A 22,361-nucleotide genomic window follows, 5' to 3' on the forward strand; every position below is an offset into this window, starting at 1 on the left:
TGCTGGCTTCCGACTTCTTTTATAGACGCTGTGCCTGCTCATCCTGCCCTTTTTGTGACATCTTTGGCAGGGCTGGTTGGCGCGGGTCTATAAAAGGAACCCAGAAGTCGGGCTCGGGCACCTGTAGAGGGAACGCTTGCTTTCCTTTATATAGCGCTACTTGTATATGCAGCACTGAACATATTGCACGGTCGGGCGTTGGAATACAGAAATGAAGTGGGGAGACAGCCAAAATACTGCTCCAGTGGAGAAGAAAGTTGGGTGAAGCTGGGCTGTTGGAGAAGGGAGTGGGGGTTAACCTAAGCTTCTGGGCTCAAGTTGGCAGAAGAGCAGAACAAGCTGATGACCTTGAGGCGATGGGACGTGCAACCCACAACTGATCTATAGGGAATTTCAGCATATGGGGTGGTGGGGAACATTTGTCCTGGAATAACCAGGTAGAAACTCATCGAGGGGAAATGGTTTGTAGAAGGACCACATCATCAGCCCTCCGACCAATGGCTTCATAAGTTCTTGACAGCCTTGATCTGTGACCTCATTGTCTCTGACCCTCAAACATGGAGATCAAATGCCTTCCTGCATGTCAAGTACTAACATTCTACAGAACATTCAACGTCACAGTTTTATGTCAAGGTAAAAAAAGGTTTTTAATATATAAATAAGTAAAAAATAAATAAAACAAAGACTCGGTATGAAAACCCACGTACTGCCTAGTACCTCTATAATAATCTGCCCTACAACTGCAATAATAGCGTCACGGAATGTTACGGTCTAGGACTGCTGTAACAAGGCCACAGTATGTGTTAGCGACCAAGGGAGCAATTATAACTTCATTATTGCCTTTAAAGGGGAATAAAACCTTCTGTAAGAACCCTCCTACATATTGAACCCTTTGTTGACCATGTGCAGTTGAGGCTGTGGCCAGATTTGCTTCATCTACGCTTACTCTTGATGCATGATTTCTGTGCAAATGATGTGAAGCAGTTTAAAGGTGCAGATCCCTACCCCAACCAGTACTAATGAACACGTATGGCAAACAAGGGAGTATTCGAGTTCTACAGCAGTGAGGTTCTGGTGTTATTAAAAGATTGTATTCTATTTAAGTGAATGTTTGCTGATTGTTCTAAATGTCTTTTATAAGCTTTGACCCCGGCAAAAAGATGGCTGTTCCCATATAGGAACCAGTGAGAAGTGGTGGCAAAACCTTCCTTGGTGGTCTCACCGCCTTCAGCTTGCTCAGCAATTCACAGTGCAGGAAAATGGCTTGGTTCAACAGGAGAGACCTTATGTTGGTTCAACAGGAGAGACCTTAGGTTGTTCCTGCTGAAATACCAGCATTTAAATGTGATTGGCTGCCCATAGCTATGTGCCGTCAGCCTGGAATCCATGTGTTGTTTTAAGTCATAGTTTTCTTCCAGCAGAAAAACTGCCCCCTATGACAGCAGCAATGCATTGTACCTGCACTGTGAGTGCTCTAGGCAGATTCTGCATCCAAGGTCTCCTTACACAAGATGTTCTACAAACTGCAGCAACTGTGCCTCAACCTTATGGCCTTGAAGGTTGTAGAATAGGGTCATGTCTTTTTGGGGCTGTCTGTCTAGGTGCCTGTGTGTGTCCCCACTAGTAACTACGTTTCTCCATTGCTCCCATGCAATCACATTCAAGCGATGGATTAACGTTCACACAATACAAGTGGTAGTTGGACTAACCCATCAGAATGCCTGGCAGTTAGCGTGGTCAGCTGTAAGCCTATACAATGTGTAGAAGATGTTATGTTTTTCTACCCAGTTTTGCTATAAACACATATAAATCATAGCCACAGAAGAATATTTACAGCAGATAAACTGACAGTTGAGTTTTTGGAATGTCCCTGCTGGTCTATCGCCATATTCCCCCACGTCCTCCACTCGACGTCACTCTCTTCACGCCCCTAGAAGGAGCTGCACGTCGCCGAGTTGGTAACATCTAGGAACATGGGAGAGATGTGAAACCTTTAGCTTAGGAGGACATGGGATATGTATATTTAATAAATTGGCCTTTGTTACCTCTTTCTTAACCACCTCTGGGTTTTTTGAAGGCTTGGCTGGTATCCTGGGCACATCTACTGTAGAGCTGTGGGCCAGGGAGAGGGGAGTCATTGGACACAGCACTTGTCTATATGGAAAGCACCTACAAAAGGAGACACTTACCTCTGCAGTTGCTGGTTGGGCCGACTTTGGCCGTACTGAGACATGGAGGGATGAATATTTAGGAGACGAGATAGGTCAGACATCTCTGAAATAGGCAAGAAAAAATTCACTAAATGTGCCACCCCCACCCCCCCCCCCAGTCATTCCAACCTCATCAGATACTGAAGCCTAAATACTGTCTCAGTCCCAACCATGATGCTCACCCTCTGCTTTTCCTACAGTAATCACACTTGCTTGACCAACTGCAACACCACTAATTTCTGCACTGACCAATCACAGGTCTGAAAGCCAAAAAGGATGTCCTGCCGCTCTGGTACCCTAGCAGCTCTCACCTATGTTTGGGTGTGGGGGTTCTTTGTCGGTTTCATCGTTAAGTGGATCCCCAGGGGCGCGGTCTAACAGCTGAAAAGGAGCAAAGAGAAGTGATTGGATGAAGCCATATTCTTCCTAGGAGAGCCCAGGTGCACCCCAAGTGAAGCTGGCCCTGAATGGAAACTTGCATTTGTTTGGCCAAGTCATCAAATAAATGGAACCTCATGATGGATCAGTTTGGGCTGATCTTAATGACTGGGTTTCAGACCAGCCAAGTATCTGCTATACAAAGCCTGAGGGAATCTGCAGCCAATGTGTACGGGACAGTGACATTCAATAGAGACCATCCTTCAGATCTAGAACATAGATGCAAGATGCTAAGTAGCCCCAGGGAGTTCCCTCAGTGCCAACATGTTGCACTTTAGTTTCAGCACAGCTGTTTCCCAGCACCCCCTTATGGTCTACAGGAGGCAGTTGCTGTTTCTTGGTGTTTTGGACAAAGGAGCAAGTCTCAATCAACCTCAAGTGGATATCATATGGCACAGATGGACAACCGATGGCCAGATATTGTTGAACTACTCCTGCCCTTGGGAGTTAAAGTTTAAAGGGATTCTGATTTTTATGATGTATTTTTTAATTTCTAAATTGCACAGTTTTACACTGCAAATAATTCACTCTAGAATATAAAATTTCATTCCTGAACCAGCAAGTGTATTTTTTTAGTTGTAATATTGGTGTGTAGGTGCATCTCAGGTCATTTTGCCTGGTCATGTGATTTCAGAAAGAGCCAGCACTTTAGGATGGAACTGCTTTCTGGCAGGCTGTTGTTTCTCCTACTCAATGTAACTGAATGTGTCTCAGCGGGACCTGGATTTTACGATTGAGTGCTGTTCTTAGATCTACCAGGCAGCTGTTATCTTGTGTTAGGGAGCTGCTATCTGGTTACCTTCCCATTGTTCTGTTGTTAGGCTGCTGGGGGGAAGGGAGGGGGTGATATCACTCCAACTTGCAGTAAAGAGTGACTGAAGTTTATCAGAGCACAAGTCACATGACTGGGGCAGCTGGGAAACTGACAATATGTCTAGCCCCATGTCAGATTTCAAAATGAAATATAACAAAATCTGTTTGCCCTTTTGAGAAATGAATTTCAGTGCAGAATTCTGCTGGAGCAGCACTATTAACTGATGCGTTTTGATGACAGTGACAGTATCCTTTTAAAAATAATTTGGCAGTCACTATTAGAGACCTTAGGGAGAATGGGTGTACTTGTGTCTCACCATGCGTATATAGTACTGCAGTTGGGTGTTTGAGGGCGCATCTTCCCTATTTGGCTCCCAATTTGGGGTGGTATCCAGGGTGTTCGGTTTCGTTGGCCCAAACATCAGCGATGGCTCCTCTGGGTGGGACTGTTTTGCAGAGATTTGTAGGAGGCTTTCTGAGGCTAAAACAGACAGTCGGAAGGTGTAAGATATATAGAGATATAGATAGATATGAATGAACTTGGCTCTCAGATCTGACCCCCTGCGGACACAGTAACACCCCCCTGCAAGAATTGTCCTGCTCTTGTGCTCATTAGCGCTGCCCCCCTGCCAACCTTCCATTAATAAATGATTACTGCTAAGGCATGTGAGAAGATTAACCAGCTCAGTGCCACACACAGGATATAGATATTTATATATCATTCGGATTTCCGTGTGAGCATAGAGCTTCCTGAGAAAATGATTAAATAAAGTGAATACACAATCACAAGAAATTTCCAACAAGAGTTTACAGTCTACAGCACTGCCCGGTGTAAATGTTATATAAGGGTGGTGCTCATACAGGCTCAGTAATCCTGCACTCAGTCCAGGCATGGGAATGCTCACAGATAGATTATTGTGATACATACAATATGCCTTTGTGTACTGGAGCCATTTGAATTTCAGATTTAGTGGCCTTTTAAAGCGTTTTCAAAGCCTCTATCAAGCCCCCCCAGTGGCGCAGGGTCTCGGAAGCTACACAAAGGAGCCTGGGGTGTGGGATCGATCGGTGGATTAGTCATAGTCGCTGCTGACTGAACTGGCGTGGAGAGTGCAGGAACACACACATGTAGACACACATGCCAGCAATAACAGGAATATTCCAGCCATTAAACATGGCATAGTCTTCCCAAATCCAAGAAAATGAAAAATTATAAGATTCGTCATACTGAAATAATAAACTTTCTAAATACAATCAATTAAAAATTGTGCATCGTTTCTGAAGTAATCAAGTTTATCTTCACTATCCCTCTCTCAGCATCTGTTTCTCTTCATTCTGTCTTCATGCAGCAGTTGGGTGTCAGATATTCACTGACAGTTGGATCCAATATATCTTATAGGGGGGCTCCTTTTGCCTAGAAGATGTATTAGAGCTCACTCTATTAAACTCACCAGACATCATGTCTCTCTACATGCAGGATTTGTGCAAAAGGCAGTTATTTTGTTAGATTTTGTTTGTACTGGAATCAGTTATTTGAGTGACCTCTAATACATCTGCTAGGAAAGGAGCCCCCCCTATAAGATATATTGGATCTAACTGTCAGTGATTATATGACACCCAACTGCTGCATGAAGACAGAATGAAGAGAAACAGATGCTGAGAGAGGAATAGTGACGATAAACTCGATTATATCACAAACAATGCAGAATATTTAATTAATTGTATTTAGAAAGTTTCTTATTTCAGTATGCTGAAGCTTATATTCAGTTTTCATTTACGCGACAGTTCCCCTTTAAGCAGACTCTATTCATAATGTAACTGTCCTCTAGGAGCTACACCTGTTTAGGGGAATTGCAAGCACCCCAGTGAGGGTTATAGTTCGGCTATAAAGGACTCACCCCTGTCCAGTGTGGTCCGATCCTGCTGTGGCTCTAGAGAGTAGAAGCCTGGGTGGCTGCTGAAGCTGTGACTCAGTTCTTCCATTTGCAGCGGGTAGAAGCTCTCGTCTGCCTCCCTGTAACTGTAAAACGCCTCTGCTGGTTGGTAGTTCGGATGGTGTCGGGACTCCTGCCCGGGGCCACTCTCGGATAGAGAAACAGGACGGAAACTGGGCTGAGAGGTTGGAACTTTGCCTGTAACTGTTTGGTGACCATCGCTATCATGTTGTCCAGTGAGACCTTTAATATACTGGTGTCTGGAGTCTACAGCCTCATGGCTACCCAAGAACGTAGAATGGCCACCAGTGTGCACGAGTTGGCTTCTGCTGGCAGTATCATGGCCCCTCGCCTCCAGCAGTTCCACATTCAAGTGACTTTTGCCGATTACAGGCTGGCGGCGAGAGTCTTTGAACAAACTGTCGGCAAAAGTATTTTGCCTACTTGTGTCAATGGTTACCAACGGTTGGCTACAAAAGAGGCTACCATCTGCTATCACTGGCTGGTTTCTGGGATCTCTTATGCTCTTTGCTTGGCTGTCACTCTGCTGGCTGATTAACTGGCCTCCATCCTGACGGCTATGTCCCATTAACCACTGGCTATCACTGAGGCTTAGCGGAACCTTTGGATGACTTGATTGACCACCATCACCCATTAATCGGCTGTTTGCAACCTGCATTTGGCTAGTGCTATAAATGTGGCCGCTGTTCTGCATATGTTGATTGAAATCTGTGTGACTTTTCTCTGCTATTATCTGTTTGAAGTTATCCTTCAGCTTGCTGCTTTCCATTACGTCTGAGATTTCCCCGGGCCCCAGTGAGTTAGTGCTTCTCTTTAGGGGCAGCTCTTCCCCTTGGTCTTGGCTCGGCCCTCCAGCTGCCTCTCTGCTCCCACTCCATGGCAACTCTGGGGCTCCTGGCAGGAGAGGGGCTTGTAGAGACGATTCAGAGGCCTGAAAGAAACAAACATTATGGTTTGTAATAGGGGGACATGAAGCAGAAACAGACTTAAAGGGAACAGTTCAGTATAAAAATAAAAACTGGGTAAATAGGCTGTGCAAAATAAAAAATGTTTCTAATATAGTTAGTTAGCCAAAAATGTAGTGTATAAAGGCTGGAGTGACTGGATGTGTAACATAATAGCCAGAACACTACTTCCTGCTTTTCAGCTCTCTAACTCTGAGTTAGTCAGTGATTATAAGGGGGGCCCCATGGGACATAACTGTTCAGTGAGTTTGCAATTGATCCTCAGCATTCAGCTCAGATTCAAAAGCAACAGTTATGACCATGTGGCCCCCCTCAAGTCACTGATTGGTTACTGCCTGGTAACCAATCAGTGGAAAGCAAGAGAGCTGAAAAGCAGGAAGTAGTGTTCTGGTTATTATGTTACAATCCAGTCACTCCAGCCTTTATACATTACATTTTTGCCCAATTAACTATATTAGATACATTTTTTATTTTGCACAGCCTATTTATTTACCAAGTTTTTATTTTCACACTTAACTGTTCCTATAATTTCAGTTACACCATGTGACATAGAATGATGGGTCCAAGGGCGGTATCTTCATATCAAGAACAGAATACACCTATAGAGGTTGGCAATGATGAGAGCCTGGCATCTGTCCGTTGCCCATTATGGTTTCCCTGACCTTTGAGGTTAGAACCCTCAGCGCTTGGCTCCAATGGCTCTTCATGACGTCCTGCAGCTGTGTCAGCATCTCCGCTCTCTCGTTCTCCAGCCGACGGAGTGCCAGAGACAGCTCCTGAGTCTTCTCCTCCAAATGAGACAGTCTGTGAGATGGGACAGACCATCAGAGGAGTTATTTCACAGCCTCACATGTGTATAGACACTATCCCCCGCACCACACAACAGACAGAAAAAGATGGAAGTCTATCCCACAAAGCAGAACTGCAATCCTCTCCTTCCTTAGAGAGGTTATTGCTGACACATAAGCACAATCATTAGAGAGTTCTGTCTCACTACTTACTTATGCTCATACTCCATGGTGACATCTCGGTGGCGCCTCTCGCGGTCCTGCAGTTCTGACTTAAACTGAGAGAGCTGGGTGGTGAGTTCAGTCTCGTGCTGCGAGGTGAGGTCTAAGAGCTGCCTCCTGGGGAAGGAGAGCATTTGGTAAAACCACAAGCAAAGGAGACCTGCTGCACGGCAATGGTGCCTTAAATTGGTTTTGTATGCTGCACCCTTGTGGGCTCTGCCTATTTGCCATAAGCCTTTTGTAACCTCTATTCATACCTGTGCTGCTCTCTCACAGCACTCAGATGCTGGGCACTCTCCTCATGAACAACGCTAAGTCTCTCGATGACAGCCTCTTCCAACCGCACTTTATGCTCGCTTTCCAGACGCACCCTCTCTGACTCGCCGCGGGCCTGTAGGTGGAGCAAAGGCATAACACATAAGGGGGCTCATTTATAAACTTTGCACAGGGCAGATTGGTTCACACAGTGAATATATTTGCCCTGCATGAGGGTTTACAAGGGATGACTCAAAACAGGCAGACGGCACTTCTGGAATAGGTTTTATTGGGGTTGCTGCTGTAAAACCTAACGCGTTTCGGGAGTAAATCCCTTAATCATAGGTCACCTATGATTAAGGGATTTACTCCCGAAACGCGTTAGGTTTTACAGCAGCAACCCCAATAAAACCTATTCCAGAAGTGCCGTCTGCCTGTTTTGAGTCATTGGATATTGACAGTGGGGACACTGTTCGACAGAGCACCTGGTTAGAATATGCGGTGAGCAGTAGCGGTCCTTTCTTTTTGTTCTCTATCCTCAGATTTACAAGGGATGCACCGATTGGATTCGGCCGAATATTGAACCGAATCCAACCCCTTATTTGCATATGCATGCAGCTAAATTTTTTTTTACTTCCTTGCTTTGTGACAAAAAGTCACATGATTTTAAGGATTCTAATTCGGTTTGGCCAGGCACGAGGATTCGGCCTAATCCAAATCCTGCTGAAAAAATCACAAATCCGAACTAGATCCTGGATTTGGTGCATCCCTAGTGTTTACTAAATACATGGACAACATATGTCCTCTTCAAGCTCATTCCCCCTTCTCCATGATGTCCATAACCCCCTGCACAGCAGCCCCACTTCCCCATATGACTTTTCTGTTTTTAACCCCGTCTCTTGGTAACTTACCACTGGAACGTGGATGATTAGCCACTTCTTGGCAGTGAGGCTCAAGGGCACAGATTTAATGGGCCTCCAAATCCCCTAGCTACTTCTATTATGTCTCTTTACTTTCCCTGGCTCAGCTACACTCTCTTATATCCAACCTGTTACATAGCCCACTACATTTTCCCCCTCCTCTCATATGCTTCCTGATTGGCTCTCACCTTCTCAAGGTTAAGCTCCATCTGCAGAGTGTCCCTCTCCCTGTGCGAGGCCTGCAAATCTCTCTCCAGACGAAGAACCTCTCCCTGCAGAGAAGCGAGGACTAGTTGCTGCTGTTGGGACTTCTGGGATTCTTGCTGAACCAGCGCCTTAAAAAAAGTGGACCAGTGAAATCATAAGCCCAAGCTAGTATGGAAAAGTTTCTCTTTGATTGTCGTTACCTTTATTATGTTATCACTAGACAAAGATGAGGCCAGAAACCACATTCTCTGCACTTGTGTTTCTGACTGCAACAATTTAGGAAAATGCAGCTGCTTAAAGGAAAACTATACCCCTCAAACAATGTAGGTTTCTATAAAAATATATTGAAAACAAAGCAAACAAATTATACATGTTAGGTCACATGAGCCAATTAACAGACAGAGTTGTGTCTTTTGCTTCCACACTTCTTCCTGTTACAGTTAGAGCTGCAGTATTTCTGGTCAGGTGATCTCTTCTTGTTACAGTTAGAGCTGCAGTATTTCTGGTCAGGTGATCTCTTCCTGTTACAGTTAGAGATGTAGTATTTCTGGTCAGGTGATCTCTTCTGGTTACAGTTAGAGCTGCAGTATTTCTGGTCAGGTGATCTCTTCCTGTTACAGTTAGAGCTGCAGTATTTCTGGTCAGGTGATCTCTTCCTGTTACAGTTAGAGTTGCAGTATTTCTGGTCAGGTGATCTCTTCCTGTTACAGTTAGAGATGTAGTATTTCTGGTCAGGTGATCTCTTCCTGTTACAGTTAGAGCTGCAGTATTTCTGGTCAGGTGATCTCTGAGGCAGCACCATCACAAATTGGTGGTTCCAGGCAAGAGATGTAAAATGGCAATATTTACTAAGATTCTTTAATATGCCACTTAACAGCTATAAACTGTTGCTTCAGTATTCATTTTGGGGGTATAGTTTTCCTTTAACAGGCCTTTTGTGGCTGGAGGAGGAGGATGAGGAATTCTGCTCCACTGTATCAAGAGTCAGAGGCAGAAAACAGAAAGGGATATAGAATGACTGCTTTCAAGTCCAATTTGGCTTCTAATGGAAAATGGGCACAAGTTTGGGGTTTATATCACCTTTAATAGTGACCGAAATTTGCATTTGATGGAGGATCTAGTGAGTGGACATGAACAGTAGAGGACTCCTGCAATATGTTACTATAGCTATGGGGTCTTACCCGCTCACTCTCCACCTCTCTCCTCTTCTCCTCCTGCAGTCTCTCACACTGTCCCTGCAACTGTCTCTCCCGTTCCAGCCATTCACTCTGCTGTTCCTGGATCCGTCTCTTTAGAGTTTCCAGCTCCCTGCGTTCTTCGGCGTGAATGTCTCGCTCTCTTTCTTGCTCAGCCTGAAATCGGGTAACCAGAGTCTCCTTCTCCTCTACCTGCAACACACAGAGGGGTCACTAGACAGTAGGTCAATTTTGAGAGGTGCACAGTAAGTTTTACATGGACACAAGGAGCAAAAGCTTCCCATATAATGATGTCCATACAGCACTGATAAAGTGTTCAATTTGCCCTCCTGGACCCCTCCACTCCCAGCAAATGGAATGTTCCCTGTGTAATACAAAGCCTGGCTATAGAAATCAGGTAAAAGTAGTAGGGCTGGAAGATGGAGTTGAAGTTGGGTCCGGGTGGACTTGAGCTGCACATTCTCCTGTTACAAGATTATTGGGAAGAGAACTAAAGTGGCATCCACCAACCTGCTGTGCTGCACTTCTATTCAGAACCAGGTACAACAAACAGGACAGTAGGCTCCCAGAGGTGTAGTTTAAGAGGCTCTGAAAAGGGCTTAAAGGGATACTGTCATGGGAAAACATGTTTTTTTCAAAACACATCAGTTAATAGTGCTGCTCCAGCAGAATTATGCACTGGAATTTGTTTCTCAAAAGAGCAAACTGATTTTTTTATATTTAATTTTGAAATTTGGGGCTAGACATATTGTCAGATTCCCAGCTGCCCCCAGTCATGTGACTTGTGCTCTGATAAACTTCAGTTACTGCTGTACTGCAAGTTAGAGTCCTGCGTGAAACCAATTTCTAAGACCCGACCCAAACCCGCAACCCACAACCCGAACCGCGACCCACATATTTACCCACTTTGAACCGCTACCCGACCCGCAATCCGTCAACAACCATCAAATCTGAAGTGATGTTGCTGCAAACCGGAAGCGACATCATCAGACGTGGCTGATAGTCGAGAGGGACAGAAGTGCGCCATGTGATGTAAGAGAGCTGTGCCGGAAGTCAGATGGGAGGGGGAGATGAGTGGAGGGAAAGCTGTAAGGAGAGAGCTGCAGTAGGAAGAGACGCGCAACCCAACCTGCGTCCCTCATCTCTGCAGACCCGCATCTATACCTGCACCTGAAAAGCCTACCCTCATTCCGCGGGGTACCCGCTTTTTTTGCAGTAACCCGCGAGTACCCAACCCGCTACAGGACTATACTGCAAGTTGGAGTGATATCACCCCCTCCCTCCCCCCAGCAGCCTAACAACAGAACAATGGGAAGGTAACCAGATAGCAGCTCCCTAACACAAGATAACAGCTCCCTGGTTGATCTGAGAACAACACTCAATAGTAAAATCCAGGTCCTACTGAGACAAATTCAGTTACATTGAGTAGGAGAAACAACAGCCTGCCAGAAAGCAGTTCCATCCTAAAGTGCTGGCTCTTTCTGAAATCACATGACCAGACAAAATGACCTGAGATGCACCTACACACCGATATTACAAACATACATGTTGTGTCAGGAATGAAATTTTATATTGTAGAGTGAATTATTTGCAGTTTAAGTGTCATTTAGAAATAAAAACGACACCATAAAAATCATAAGAATCCCTTTAAGGTTTTAAACAATCTTCTGTTCTCTCCGAATGCCCTCCCTAAGCCCCTGTAAGGTTAGAATGGCACACCGATTAGGGCCCAGCCATGCCGTCGTGCTTCTGTAACCTTAGTCACATCTTATGGGAGCTTAGCCAAAGTTGGGCAGTTAAAGGGGTCATTAAACTGCTAGTTTAAAGGAGCAGTGGCATGTCAGAGCCAAGGGATGGAATTAACAGCAGCACTAGATATAGTACAGTCAGGAAAAAAGGACCTAATAAAATAATATTATTATTATATCACTCAGGGCAGAGATGCTTATTAGGATGACCCAAGTCTCATCTGTTGCAGAGTAAACGTGAGCAATTGGAGGGCGGGACATAAGCAGCATTGCACTTGTGATATAACAGAGCACTGGATAATCACAGGGGAATCTCTTTAGAGAGGAGATTACAGGAGACGAGCAAATTATTGGATTAGCCACACAGGCCCAAATGTAATATATATATTCATTCAAATGTATTAGGGCAGGACTGGAGCATCCCCCGGGCACAATGACTGTGGTTATGTTAAAGGAATATTCAGGCAAATCCCTACGGAGCGTTAGAAGGAATCCCTAAAAGAAGGAACCCTAAAGGGGAAATAGCTCCCCGTCTTCTCTTCTACTGATTCCCAGCCAGGGCCGCCATTAGAAATCACGGGGCCCCGTACAACAAAATTTTTGGGGCCCCCTGGGCCCCGCCCACACTTACGACCAAGCTCCACCCCATATGCCGCCCACTCCACATCGCAGTTAAAAGACCACACAGACATCAGCGCTAAAAAAGTAATCCCCCCCCCACACAAGTTATAAAAAGCTATTGATGGTCAGGGCCCCCTTATAAAAAATTGGGGCCCCAAACAAAAAAAAAAATGTTTTTTAAAAAAAACATTGGTGGCAGGGGCCCCCTTATAAGTTAAAAAAAACTGAAAAAAAAAAAAAAACATTGGTGGCAGGGGCCCCCTTACAAGTTAAAAAAAAAAATTGGGGCCCCAAAAAAAAAATATTTTACAAAAAGATTGGTGGCAGGGGCCTATAGAATATTAAAATAATACATTGGTGGCCAGGGGATTAAAAAAAAATAAAATACACAAACTGGTGTTCAGTAGAATTGAACTCATGGCTTCAGTACTTCAACTTCGCCTCCTTTCGTGACTTCGGGTCTTTTCGGCGTTTCGTGACTTCGGGTCTATTCAGCGCTTCGGGTCTTTTCGGCGGATCGGCTTCGGCACTTCCGCATTCGGCAACGCAGAGGGAGGACGTACGGCTCGGGCGCTCGTAAGGGGGGCCCGGATCTTCAAAAAATGCAGCGCTGCCGGGCCCCCCTTCATGCCCGGGCCCAGTACGCTTGTCCCCCCCTGATGGCGGCCCTGTTCCCAGCACATGCTCTGGGCTACTGACTAACCTGAGTTTAGGGACCCACCCACTCACCCTATTATAAAATATAAGGATATTATAAGGAGTTCCATGATTGTATAAAAACACATGGCCGAGTGTTTCTATCCAGGTCCTGGAAGTCCAAGGTGACTTCTAATATACTTTATTTAGTAGAATACACAAGTTTCAGTGAGTCATGTGACAGAAATGACATCACTAAGCTCCGATTATAACCGATGACATCACTAAGCACCGTTTATAAGGAAATCATGGCTCTTGTGTATTACACACACTTCACAATTAGGGATGCATCGAACAAAGGATTCGGTTTGGGATTCAACCCTTTTCAGCAGGTTTTGGCCGAATCCTTGTGCCTGGCCAAACTGAAATCTGAATTTGCATATGTAAATTAGGGACAGGAAGGGAAATCACATGACTTTTGTTCACAAAACAAGTTTTTTATTCCACTTTTTCCTTTCCTGCCACTAATTTGAATAAGCAAATCAGGATTTAGATTCAGTTTGGTTTTCTCCCGTTTGCGGAGGGTTCGGGGAGCTGCAACCGGTCCACCTAACAGGAGCGGTTAGTGACCCATGTTTCTATTTTTTGGAGAAAAACTGTCAAGCAGAGGGTTCGGGGCAAAAGCCTCGGTGGTGAGCGGATTTTAAATATAAAGTTTACCGCTACCAAAATCTGTTTTAATTGATTATACGTCAGGGAGGTTGGAGCGCCCCTTTTTTTAGACACATCATTCACAAAGGATTCAGGGATTCGGCAAAATACGAAATAATGGATTCGGTGCAACCCCAGTCACAAAATAAGTCTGATTAGGAGGAGCCTCTGAGGAAGCCGATTGGATCGGCGAAACGCGTCAGGCGGGAGTAACGTCATCACGAGCTGCGGGGAAAGCCACGAGGAGAATCTAACTTGCCGGCAAAACCATCATTCTCTATACTCCGAACGCCAAACCTGCATAAGTGACTATACAGTATGTGACTTCATTGTATATGTGTAAAAATAGAATTATACTATGGAATCTTTATGTTCCCTTTTTGGAGCCAAAGGTACATTGTGAGGAGGATCCACACCGGGGAAATAATATATGCGCTACCCCCAGATTGGCTCTTGCATTTCTGCTAAATTGGTGAAGGCTGCTGGAGTGAAGCGCTGTTGTCAAATTTAAAGGGGAAAAGAACAGTTGACTTTAATAATTGCACAAATAGGAGCTATAGCTACACAGGGTGTTATATAACCTAATTGGAATATACAACATCATATTGTATTTCTGATCTCTCAGGCGCTGGTCCACACTTGTGATTCTGATTAGGAATTTGAATTCAAATTCACATTACACGGCAGCTCAGAAACTAGGGATGCACCGAATCCAGGATTCGGTTCGGTATTCGGACATTTTCAGCAGGATTCGGCCGAATCCTTGAACCTGGCCGAAACAAATCCTTAAAATGATGTGACTTTTCGTCACAAAACATGGAAGTAAAAAGGCACTATTTTTACCTCCTCCTCGCTGATTTGCATATGCAAATTGGGGTTCGGATTCGATTCGGTATTCGGGCCGAATCTTTCACGAAGGATTTGGGGGTTCGGCAGAATCCAAAAAAGTGGATTTGGTGCATCCCGATCAGAAACCAATGCATTCTGCATCAGAATTAATTAATAATCAGCCCTGTAGCACCAGCTCATTTTCTGGTTTGATAATTTTCCAGAACCCCTAAGCTTAGATTCTCAGCAGCAGCCCAGAGCCAACTGAGCATGTGCAGTGCCACTGACACACAATAGATGTCTAACAAGATGCGGAGCTGCTGGGGACGACTGGGAAGGCCTGGATCATAACTGTTATAGGGCTGCTGGACCTCTGGGCTGGCACAGTAAGTTCACTATAGAAGCCATTGTTGTTATAGGCTTTACCTTTCATTTAAAATAAAGAAATATAGTTTCCATTAAAGGGCCACTATGCTGTTACTTTTACAAGCAGAGCTGTGATTAGTACAGAGGGATCTCTCTGCTGGAATAAATTCATTTCTTATTGGAGGTAATGAGAAATCCTCGGGAGTGGTCACTGCTCTAGAAAGTGCCAGTTAGTTCCAAAGGAAGTTTGTGGCCACCTGCCACCGAGACAATGGCGGCTTAAAGGGATACTGTCATGAGAAAACATATTTTTTTCAAAATGCATCAGTTAATTGTGATGCTCCAGCAGAATTCTGCACTGAAATCCAATTCTCAAAAGAGCAAACAGATTTTTTTTTTTTTATATTGAATTTTAAAATCTGACATAGGGCTAGACATATTGTCAGTTTCCCAGCTGCCCCCAGCCATGTGACTTGTGCCTGCACTTTAGGATGGAACTGCTTTCTGGCAGGCTGTTATTTCTCCTACTTTATGTAACTGAATCAGTCTCAGTGGGACCTGGATTTTACTATTCGGTGTTGTTCTTAGATCTACCAGGGAGCGGTTACCTTGTGTTAGGGAGCTGCTATCTGGTTACCTTCCCATTATTCTGTTAGGCTGCTGGGGGGAGGGGGTGATATCACTCCAACTTGCAGTACAACAGTAAAGAGTGATTGAAGTTTATCAGAGCACAAGTCACATGACTGGGGGAAGCTGGGAAACTGACAATATGTCTAGCCCCATGTCAGATTTCAAAATTGAATATAAAAAATCAGTTTGGTCTTTTGAGAAACGGATTTCAGTGCAGAATTCTGCTGGAGCAGCACTATTAACTGATGTGTTTTGAAAAAAACATGTTTTCCCATGACAGTATCCCTTTAAGGTTGAAACTGAAAGCGGAGTCAATAGAACCTACAGAGATATAATGTTCATAGCAAATACATATCCAACCCTCAAATATTTCCAACAGGTAAATCCATTGTGGAAATAAAAATATTAAAGCGCAGTGGCCCTTTAAAGGAGAACTAAACCCTAAAAATGAATGTGGCTAAAAATGTCATATTTTATATAGTGAACTTATTGCACGAGGCTAAAGTTTGAGTTTGTCAATAGCAGCAATGATCCAGGACTTCAAACTTGTCACAGGGGGTCACCATCTTGGAAAGTGTCTGTGACACTCACATGCTCAGTGGGCTCTGATTGGCTGTTGAGAAGCTAAGCTTAGGGCTCGTCACTAATTATCCAGCAGAAAATGACCTTCCCTGGCTGTAATATAAGCTGATGCTACAGGTTTGCTGATTATTCAATTCTGATGCTAATTGCACTGGTTTCTGTGCTGCCATGTAGTAATTATCTGTATTAATTACTAATCAGCCTTATATTGTGACATTTCTATTCTATGTGTACTGTATATTGTGAGTGGCTCCCTAAGCTCAGTAAGTGACAGCAGCACAGAGCATGTGCAGTGAATCAGCAGAAAAGAAGATGGGGAGCTCAGGGTCGGACTGGGGGGCCCGGGGCCCACCGGGGCTGCTGCCCCATGGCCACCCATCTGACCCCCGTGCTGCTCCGGCGCAGCTCGTGTGTATGCATGTGCTGGCGCTTCGAGTGTGTGCGCATGCACCGCCACGCAATGCTTTTCTAGCATTAAGAAGCCTTTCTATCGTGGATGTGGGTGTGGTTCTGGGTTGGCAGGGCCCACAAAAGCCGGGGCCCACCTGGTTTTTTCCCGGTGTCCCGCCGGCCCAGTCCGACCCTGGGGGAGCTACTGGGGCATCTTTTGAGACACAGATCTTTACTGCTAAAGGGCTGTGGTTGCCTTGGGCTGGTACAGAAGCACAAAACATCATGTACAACATTTCTAGCTACTTCTTTAGTTAGGCTTTAGTTCTCCTTAAAGCTCTATGGGAGAGGACACCCTGTTCCGGATTGTTCCCAATCACCTACCAGTTTGTGGGCCTCCTCCTTTGCCTCGGCTGAGATCTGCTTCTCTTCGGCAAGAGCCTCTTGTGCCTGGCAGAGCTCCTGGCGCACCTGAGTCAATACCTGAAAGGATGAGAAGTCACATTAGAGACTGATGAATAGGTGTCACGGGTGGGGCCGAGGGGCGTGGTCTCCATTTGACCCACCTCCATGTCCTTGGCTCGGGCCTGCTCAGCCTTTTCTTTTTGCCTGCACAGCTGGTGCAGAGTCTCCTCTTTCTTCTGCTCCTGCTGCTTCCATCCTCCCACCACCAGCGCCAAGGTCTGGGGATAAAGGGGAAGTTCTCATTGTAATTTAATGCCCAATGGCCAGTAATATTCTTCTATCTACAGCTATTTGCACATAATCTGAAGGGCATGGGCACAACGTATATTGACAACACCATGGGAACTCAAGATGGTCACGCGACACACAAATACATTAATGGGACAGTTCACTTTTACGGGGCTGTTTGATAAAATTTTAATTGGAGCTTAAACAAAACTTAAAGGGCTGGTTCACCTTTAAGTTAAACTTTTAGTATGTCATAGAATGTCCTATGCCTAGCAACTTTTCGATTGGCCTTCATTTTTTTCTTTTTAGTAGTTTTAGAATTATTTGCCTTCTTCTTCTTCTGACTCTTTCCAGTTTTCACCTGACCCCATCTAAAAAAAACAAATACTCTGTATGGCTATAAATGTATTGTTATTGCTACCTTTTATTACTCGTCTTTCTATTCAGGCCTCTCCTGTTCATATTCAAATCGATGCATGGTTGCTAGGGTAATTTGAATCCTAGCAACCAGACAGCTGAAATCACAAACTGCAGAGCTGCTGAATAAAAAGCTAAATAACTCAAAAACCACAAATAATAAGAAATGAAAACCAATTGCAAATTGTTCACAATATCACTCTCTACGTCATACTAACAGTTAATTTAAAGGCGAACAACCCCCTTTAAGAAAAAAATCCAACTTTTTTAAATAAAATGCCACTTATTCACAAAAACTCTAGAGTTTCTGCTAGTTTGTGTTGATCTCCTCCATCCAGGTGCCCAGTAGTTTGCACCTTATTCTTATTCTTGTGTGCAAGGATTTAACTGCTGGTAGAGTCCTGCAGTGGGTCGGGTACCCGCGGGTACGTGCAGGTTACCCACAAAAACCTGCAGTACCATGCAGGTTTTTCGTTGAAGTTCAAGGTGCGGGTATACCCGCGGGTCGGCGGTTCTGCGGGTGTGCGGGTCTTCTCAATATAAATATTTGCTCCTTTTTTCTGGTCACGTCCACTTCCGATGATGTCATTTCCGGTACACAATGACAGCACTTCCGGTTTAACTCCCTTTTTTTCCTGATCATATCTACTTCCGTTGATGTCACTTCCGGTTTATAATGACAGCACTTCCTGATTCTTGATGGTCAGCGGGTCGCGGGTCCGGGTTGCAGAGAAGATACTTGCGGGTCGGGTTGCGGGTCCAAGCGGGTAAGAATGCGGGTTGCAGGGTGCGGGTACGGGTCGGGTCCCAAAAAATGGACCCGCGCAGGACTCTAACTGTTGGTACTGGCAATAGAATAAGTGCAGAAGCAATATTGTACTTTGTGTTAGTAAATGAGCCCCAGAGAGAGTAACAGTACAGGTAACATCACCTGGTCCAGCTGTTGGATCATAGTGTCCTTCCTGCTGTCGGCCGTCAGGGTGACAGTTAGTCTCTGTTGTAACTCCAGCATCTCGTTCTGCAGGTTCTGAATGTGACGCTCCAGGTGCTAAAGAGAGAGGGAGGTGTCCTTAATATTCCACTAGATCTGGCCACAGACGTAAAGATCCAATTGTACGAATCAACGTACGATCGGACTTCCCCATCTCCCGACCTGCCACTAACCATTCAGATCAAAGTCTTACCAGTCAGATCAAATAAAGTAGTTAAAGAACAGATCAGCCAATGTTCTGCCCCTGACAGTAATCGTACGATAGTTATGTCTGACAAAGCTGGTGACAGTCTCCTACTAAAAATCGTACGATCGGCAATACACGCACAGATATTATCGGCAGCCAACAGAAATTTTCTAACCTGTCCGATTTCCACCGGACGAAAAATGTCGGGACTCTCCACACACGGTCCGAAAATCGTATGAATCCTGGATTCGTACGATCGGATCGTTGCGTCTATGGCCAGCTTAGAGCTGGGGACTGACCCCAACTAAAGTGGTATACCTTGTTACAAGGGATCGGGGGTAATTAGCACACGGCTGAGCAGGTTTAATTAAAGCCGGCACCACGTGATCCATTAACGAGATTACAGCACAGCGGCTTAACAGCTGATCCACAGTCCTGACAGATGACTGAAAGGTGGAGAAACCAACAGGGAGGGGGGAATGGGAGAAAGTACCAGCGGCTCAGACAAATGGACAGCCCGTCTGTGCTTGCTCCGTAAAAAGGGTGGTTCATCTCTAAGGAAACTTTTAGTATGTTATAGAATTCTAAGCAACTTTTCAATTGGTTTTCATTATTTAATTTTTTTTATAGTTTTTGAATTATTTGTCTTTTTCTTTGCAGTTTTCAAATGGGCATCACTGACCTCATCTACAAAAACAAATGCTCTGTAAGGCTACAAATGTACTACTTTTTATTCCCCATCTTTCTATTCAGGCCCCTCCTATTCATATTCCAGTCTCTTATTCAAATCAGTGCATGGTTGCTAGGGGAATTTGGATCCTAGCAACCAGATTGCTTAAGATGCAAACTGGAGAGCTGCTGAATAAAAAGCTAAATAACTCAAAAACCACAAATAATAAAAACCAATTGCAAATTGTCTCAAAATATCAGTCTCTACATCATACTAACAGTTAATGCAAAGGTTAACCCCTTTAAAGGGGTTTTTCACCTTCCAACACTTTTTTCAGTTCAGTTGGTTTCAGAAAGTTCACCAGAAATAAAGACTTTTCCCTAATTATTTTCTATGTGTGACCATTCTTCTAATATTAAAGTGTAAGAATATTGCATTTTTCAACTCTGAAGGGGGGGGGTTTGCAGACTTTTTAACTGTTCTAAATCTATACATTTAGTTGATACATTTGTTAACTTTTTCCCTGCTGAGCAGAATCCCGGAGTTTCATTAAAGGGGAACTTCGGTTTCCAAACCAAAATGTGATAAAGAGGCCCACATAACACAGAAAACCCTAATATACCCATCACAGTTACCTGTTTCTTCAGAAACTATGAATAAATGCCATTCCTTTGCTGAAATCCAGCTGTGTAACAGCTGGATTTGGATTTCTGCATCATTTAAAATCCTGGCAGGGAAGGAGGGACTAAACACTGATGTTACACATTGTAACAACTTCTCCACAGCTTACAGACAGCATGGAGGGACTACATAACCCACAATGCATTGCACTGGGATGTTCCTTTCCTTGTTGAAATCACATGTGCAGGGAATTGTGGGGTTTGGAGGATGCAGGCTGAGGACAGATGGCTGTTGATACAAAGTAACAGTAGTCAGGCAGCTCAGCAAAGTAGTCAGAAAGCTCAGCAGGAGAGCAGGGGGCTAGGCTTATGGAACTAATCATGAAAAGGCTGCATATTTTTTAATTGATGTTTATTACAAAGTTGTCTGAAATTATGTTTACTTTTCATAAAACTTAAAGGGGTTGATCACCTTTGAGATAACTTTTAGTATGACATAGAGAGTGATATTCTGAGCCAATTTGCAAGGTTTTTGAGTTATTTCGCTTTTTATTCAGCAGCTTTTCAATTTGCATTTTAAGCATTCTGGGACCAAATTCCCCAAGCAACCATGCATTGATTTGAATAAAAGTCTGGAATAATAATAGGAGAGGCCTGAATAGAAGGATCAAGAATAAAAAGTAACATTTGTTTTTTTTAGAAGAGAGCTGCAAAGAGTCAGAAGAAAAAGGCAAATAACTCTAAAACTATAAAAGAATAAATAATGAAAACCAATTGAAAAGTTGCTTAGAATTGGCCATTCTATAACATCATAAAAAAAAGTTACCTTAAAGGTGAACCAGCCCTTTAAGTTGTGTTTTTATTGAGTTCCCCTTTAACAGTTCTAAATTGATACATTTAGTTGATACATTTCTTATGTTTGTCCCTGCTGAGCAGAATCTCTGAGTTACAGGCAGCTGTTAGAATTGATACAATAGTTGCTAATAATCCCCATAGATCCTACTGAGAAATGTATGGACTAATTGTATCAACTAAATGAATCGACTAAATGTTGCAAAATTATAACGGCTCAGAATCTGCACCTGAATTACTGAGCTGCCAGACTCAAACACCAGAGACACCAACATTCAACTTTAAACTTGGATTTTGAAAAAAATTGTAAAAAAAAAAAAAAAATAGAAATGAATTGTAAAAAGGTCTTGATTTCTGGTGAACAATCTGAAATCAACTGAATTAAAAAAAAGAAAGAAAGAAAGTGTTGAAAGGGGAACCACCCCTTTTAACTGTCTAAAACCGCCCCCCTATTCTCAGTAAGGCTTACGGTGGCCATACACGGGCTGATAAAAGCTGCAGACAGACCGAGTTGGCAGCCCGTGTAGGGGGCCCTCCGACAGGCTTCCCCGATCGAGATCTGGCCGAAAGTCGGCCAGATGTCGATCGGAGGGGACTAAAAATCCCATCTGATTGCGGCCTGTTCGTTGATGCGGTCCCGCGATCCGACCGCACATTAGCCATCGTTAGGATCCGATTGTTAGGCCCTGGGGCCCACAAACGGATCAGCCCGATATTGCCCACCTCAAGCTGGGCATATAAGGGGAGAGATTCGCTCGGTTGGCGACATTGCCAATCAAGTAGATCTCTCCGTGTATGGCCACCTTTAGTCTTGTAAAATATCCATTAGGGTTGCACCCATTCAACTAGGAAGCAAGGGAAACAGAAAAGCAAGACACAGATAGAGAAACAGCAGCAGCGATTGTATTGAGACAGGGACAAAGGTGCAGTTAAGAAGGGGAAATAAGCGCCAAACAGTGAGATGTATTAGCAGAAGCTTGAACCACCGTTCCCTGAACTACAATGTTTTGTCCCTTGTTGGCCTTTGTATATAGTAGCCATACTATATTACTATACTATACTATATAGCCATACTGTGGGTAACGGAAGCGCTGGCACTGCTGCACATATAACCAATACCTTCCGTCGTGTGGTCTCTCTCTCCAAGGCGTCTCTCAGCTGCAGGTCAGGGAAAGCAGGAGCGGCTTTATACAGAGATGTGTAGTGAGGAAACAGTCCCTCCAAACCAGACAGGGAACGAGTGGGAGACACTGGCCGGGCACTGGGAATGATAAAATATAGAAATATGTTGTGTAGTTAAAATGATACAGACACGTTTCTATAAAAATAGCAATGTGTCTGTAGCAGTGAAAAGAAGCTGCAGAAGAAATATAAGCAGCTAAAAAGCCGCCCCCAGTGAACCTTAGTAAAGGCTAGGGATGCACCAAATCCACTATTTTGGATTCAGCCG

At 44.2% G+C, this 22,361-nt stretch overlaps 1 protein-coding gene across 3 annotated transcripts in view; it reads right to left on the minus strand.

Annotated features, from left to right (window-relative positions):
• Positions 1-628: 628 nt before the first annotated feature.
• Positions 629-22,361, minus strand: part of LOC108711756 (centrobin) — a 30,006-nt gene continuing 8,273 nt past the window's right edge. The window contains exons 5-19 of one of the 3 annotated variants that reach the window (XM_018253777.2): positions 22,031-22,172; positions 18,523-18,639; positions 17,048-17,164; positions 16,866-16,964; positions 9,955-10,161; positions 8,755-8,901; positions 7,649-7,782; positions 7,383-7,508; positions 7,044-7,185; positions 5,360-6,347; positions 3,779-3,942; positions 2,522-2,591; positions 2,190-2,274; positions 2,046-2,112; positions 629-1,965 (exon numbers count right to left, since the gene is read on the minus strand). In XM_018253777.2, the coding sequence (XP_018109266.1) occupies positions 1,879-1,965; positions 2,046-2,112; positions 2,190-2,274; positions 2,522-2,591; positions 3,779-3,942; positions 5,360-6,347; positions 7,044-7,185; positions 7,383-7,508; positions 7,649-7,782; positions 8,755-8,901; positions 9,955-10,161; positions 16,866-16,964; positions 17,048-17,164; positions 18,523-18,639; positions 22,031-22,172 (2,692 nt within the window). In that variant the 3' untranslated portion in view covers positions 629-1,878. Of the gene's footprint in view, positions 1,966-2,045; positions 2,113-2,189; positions 2,275-2,521; positions 2,592-3,778; positions 3,943-5,359; positions 6,348-7,043; positions 7,186-7,382; positions 7,509-7,648; positions 7,783-8,754; positions 8,902-9,954; positions 10,162-16,865; positions 16,965-17,047; positions 17,165-18,522; positions 18,640-22,030; positions 22,173-22,361 lie in introns of those variants that run through there. The other 2 variants (XM_018253778.2, XR_005966420.1) reach the window with 2 other exon arrangements.

Source organism: Xenopus laevis, chromosome 3L (genome assembly GCF_017654675.1).
Source record: "Xenopus laevis strain J_2021 chromosome 3L, Xenopus_laevis_v10.1, whole genome shotgun sequence".
In the NCBI taxonomy this organism is placed as follows: Eukaryota; Metazoa; Chordata; class Amphibia; order Anura; family Pipidae; genus Xenopus; species Xenopus laevis.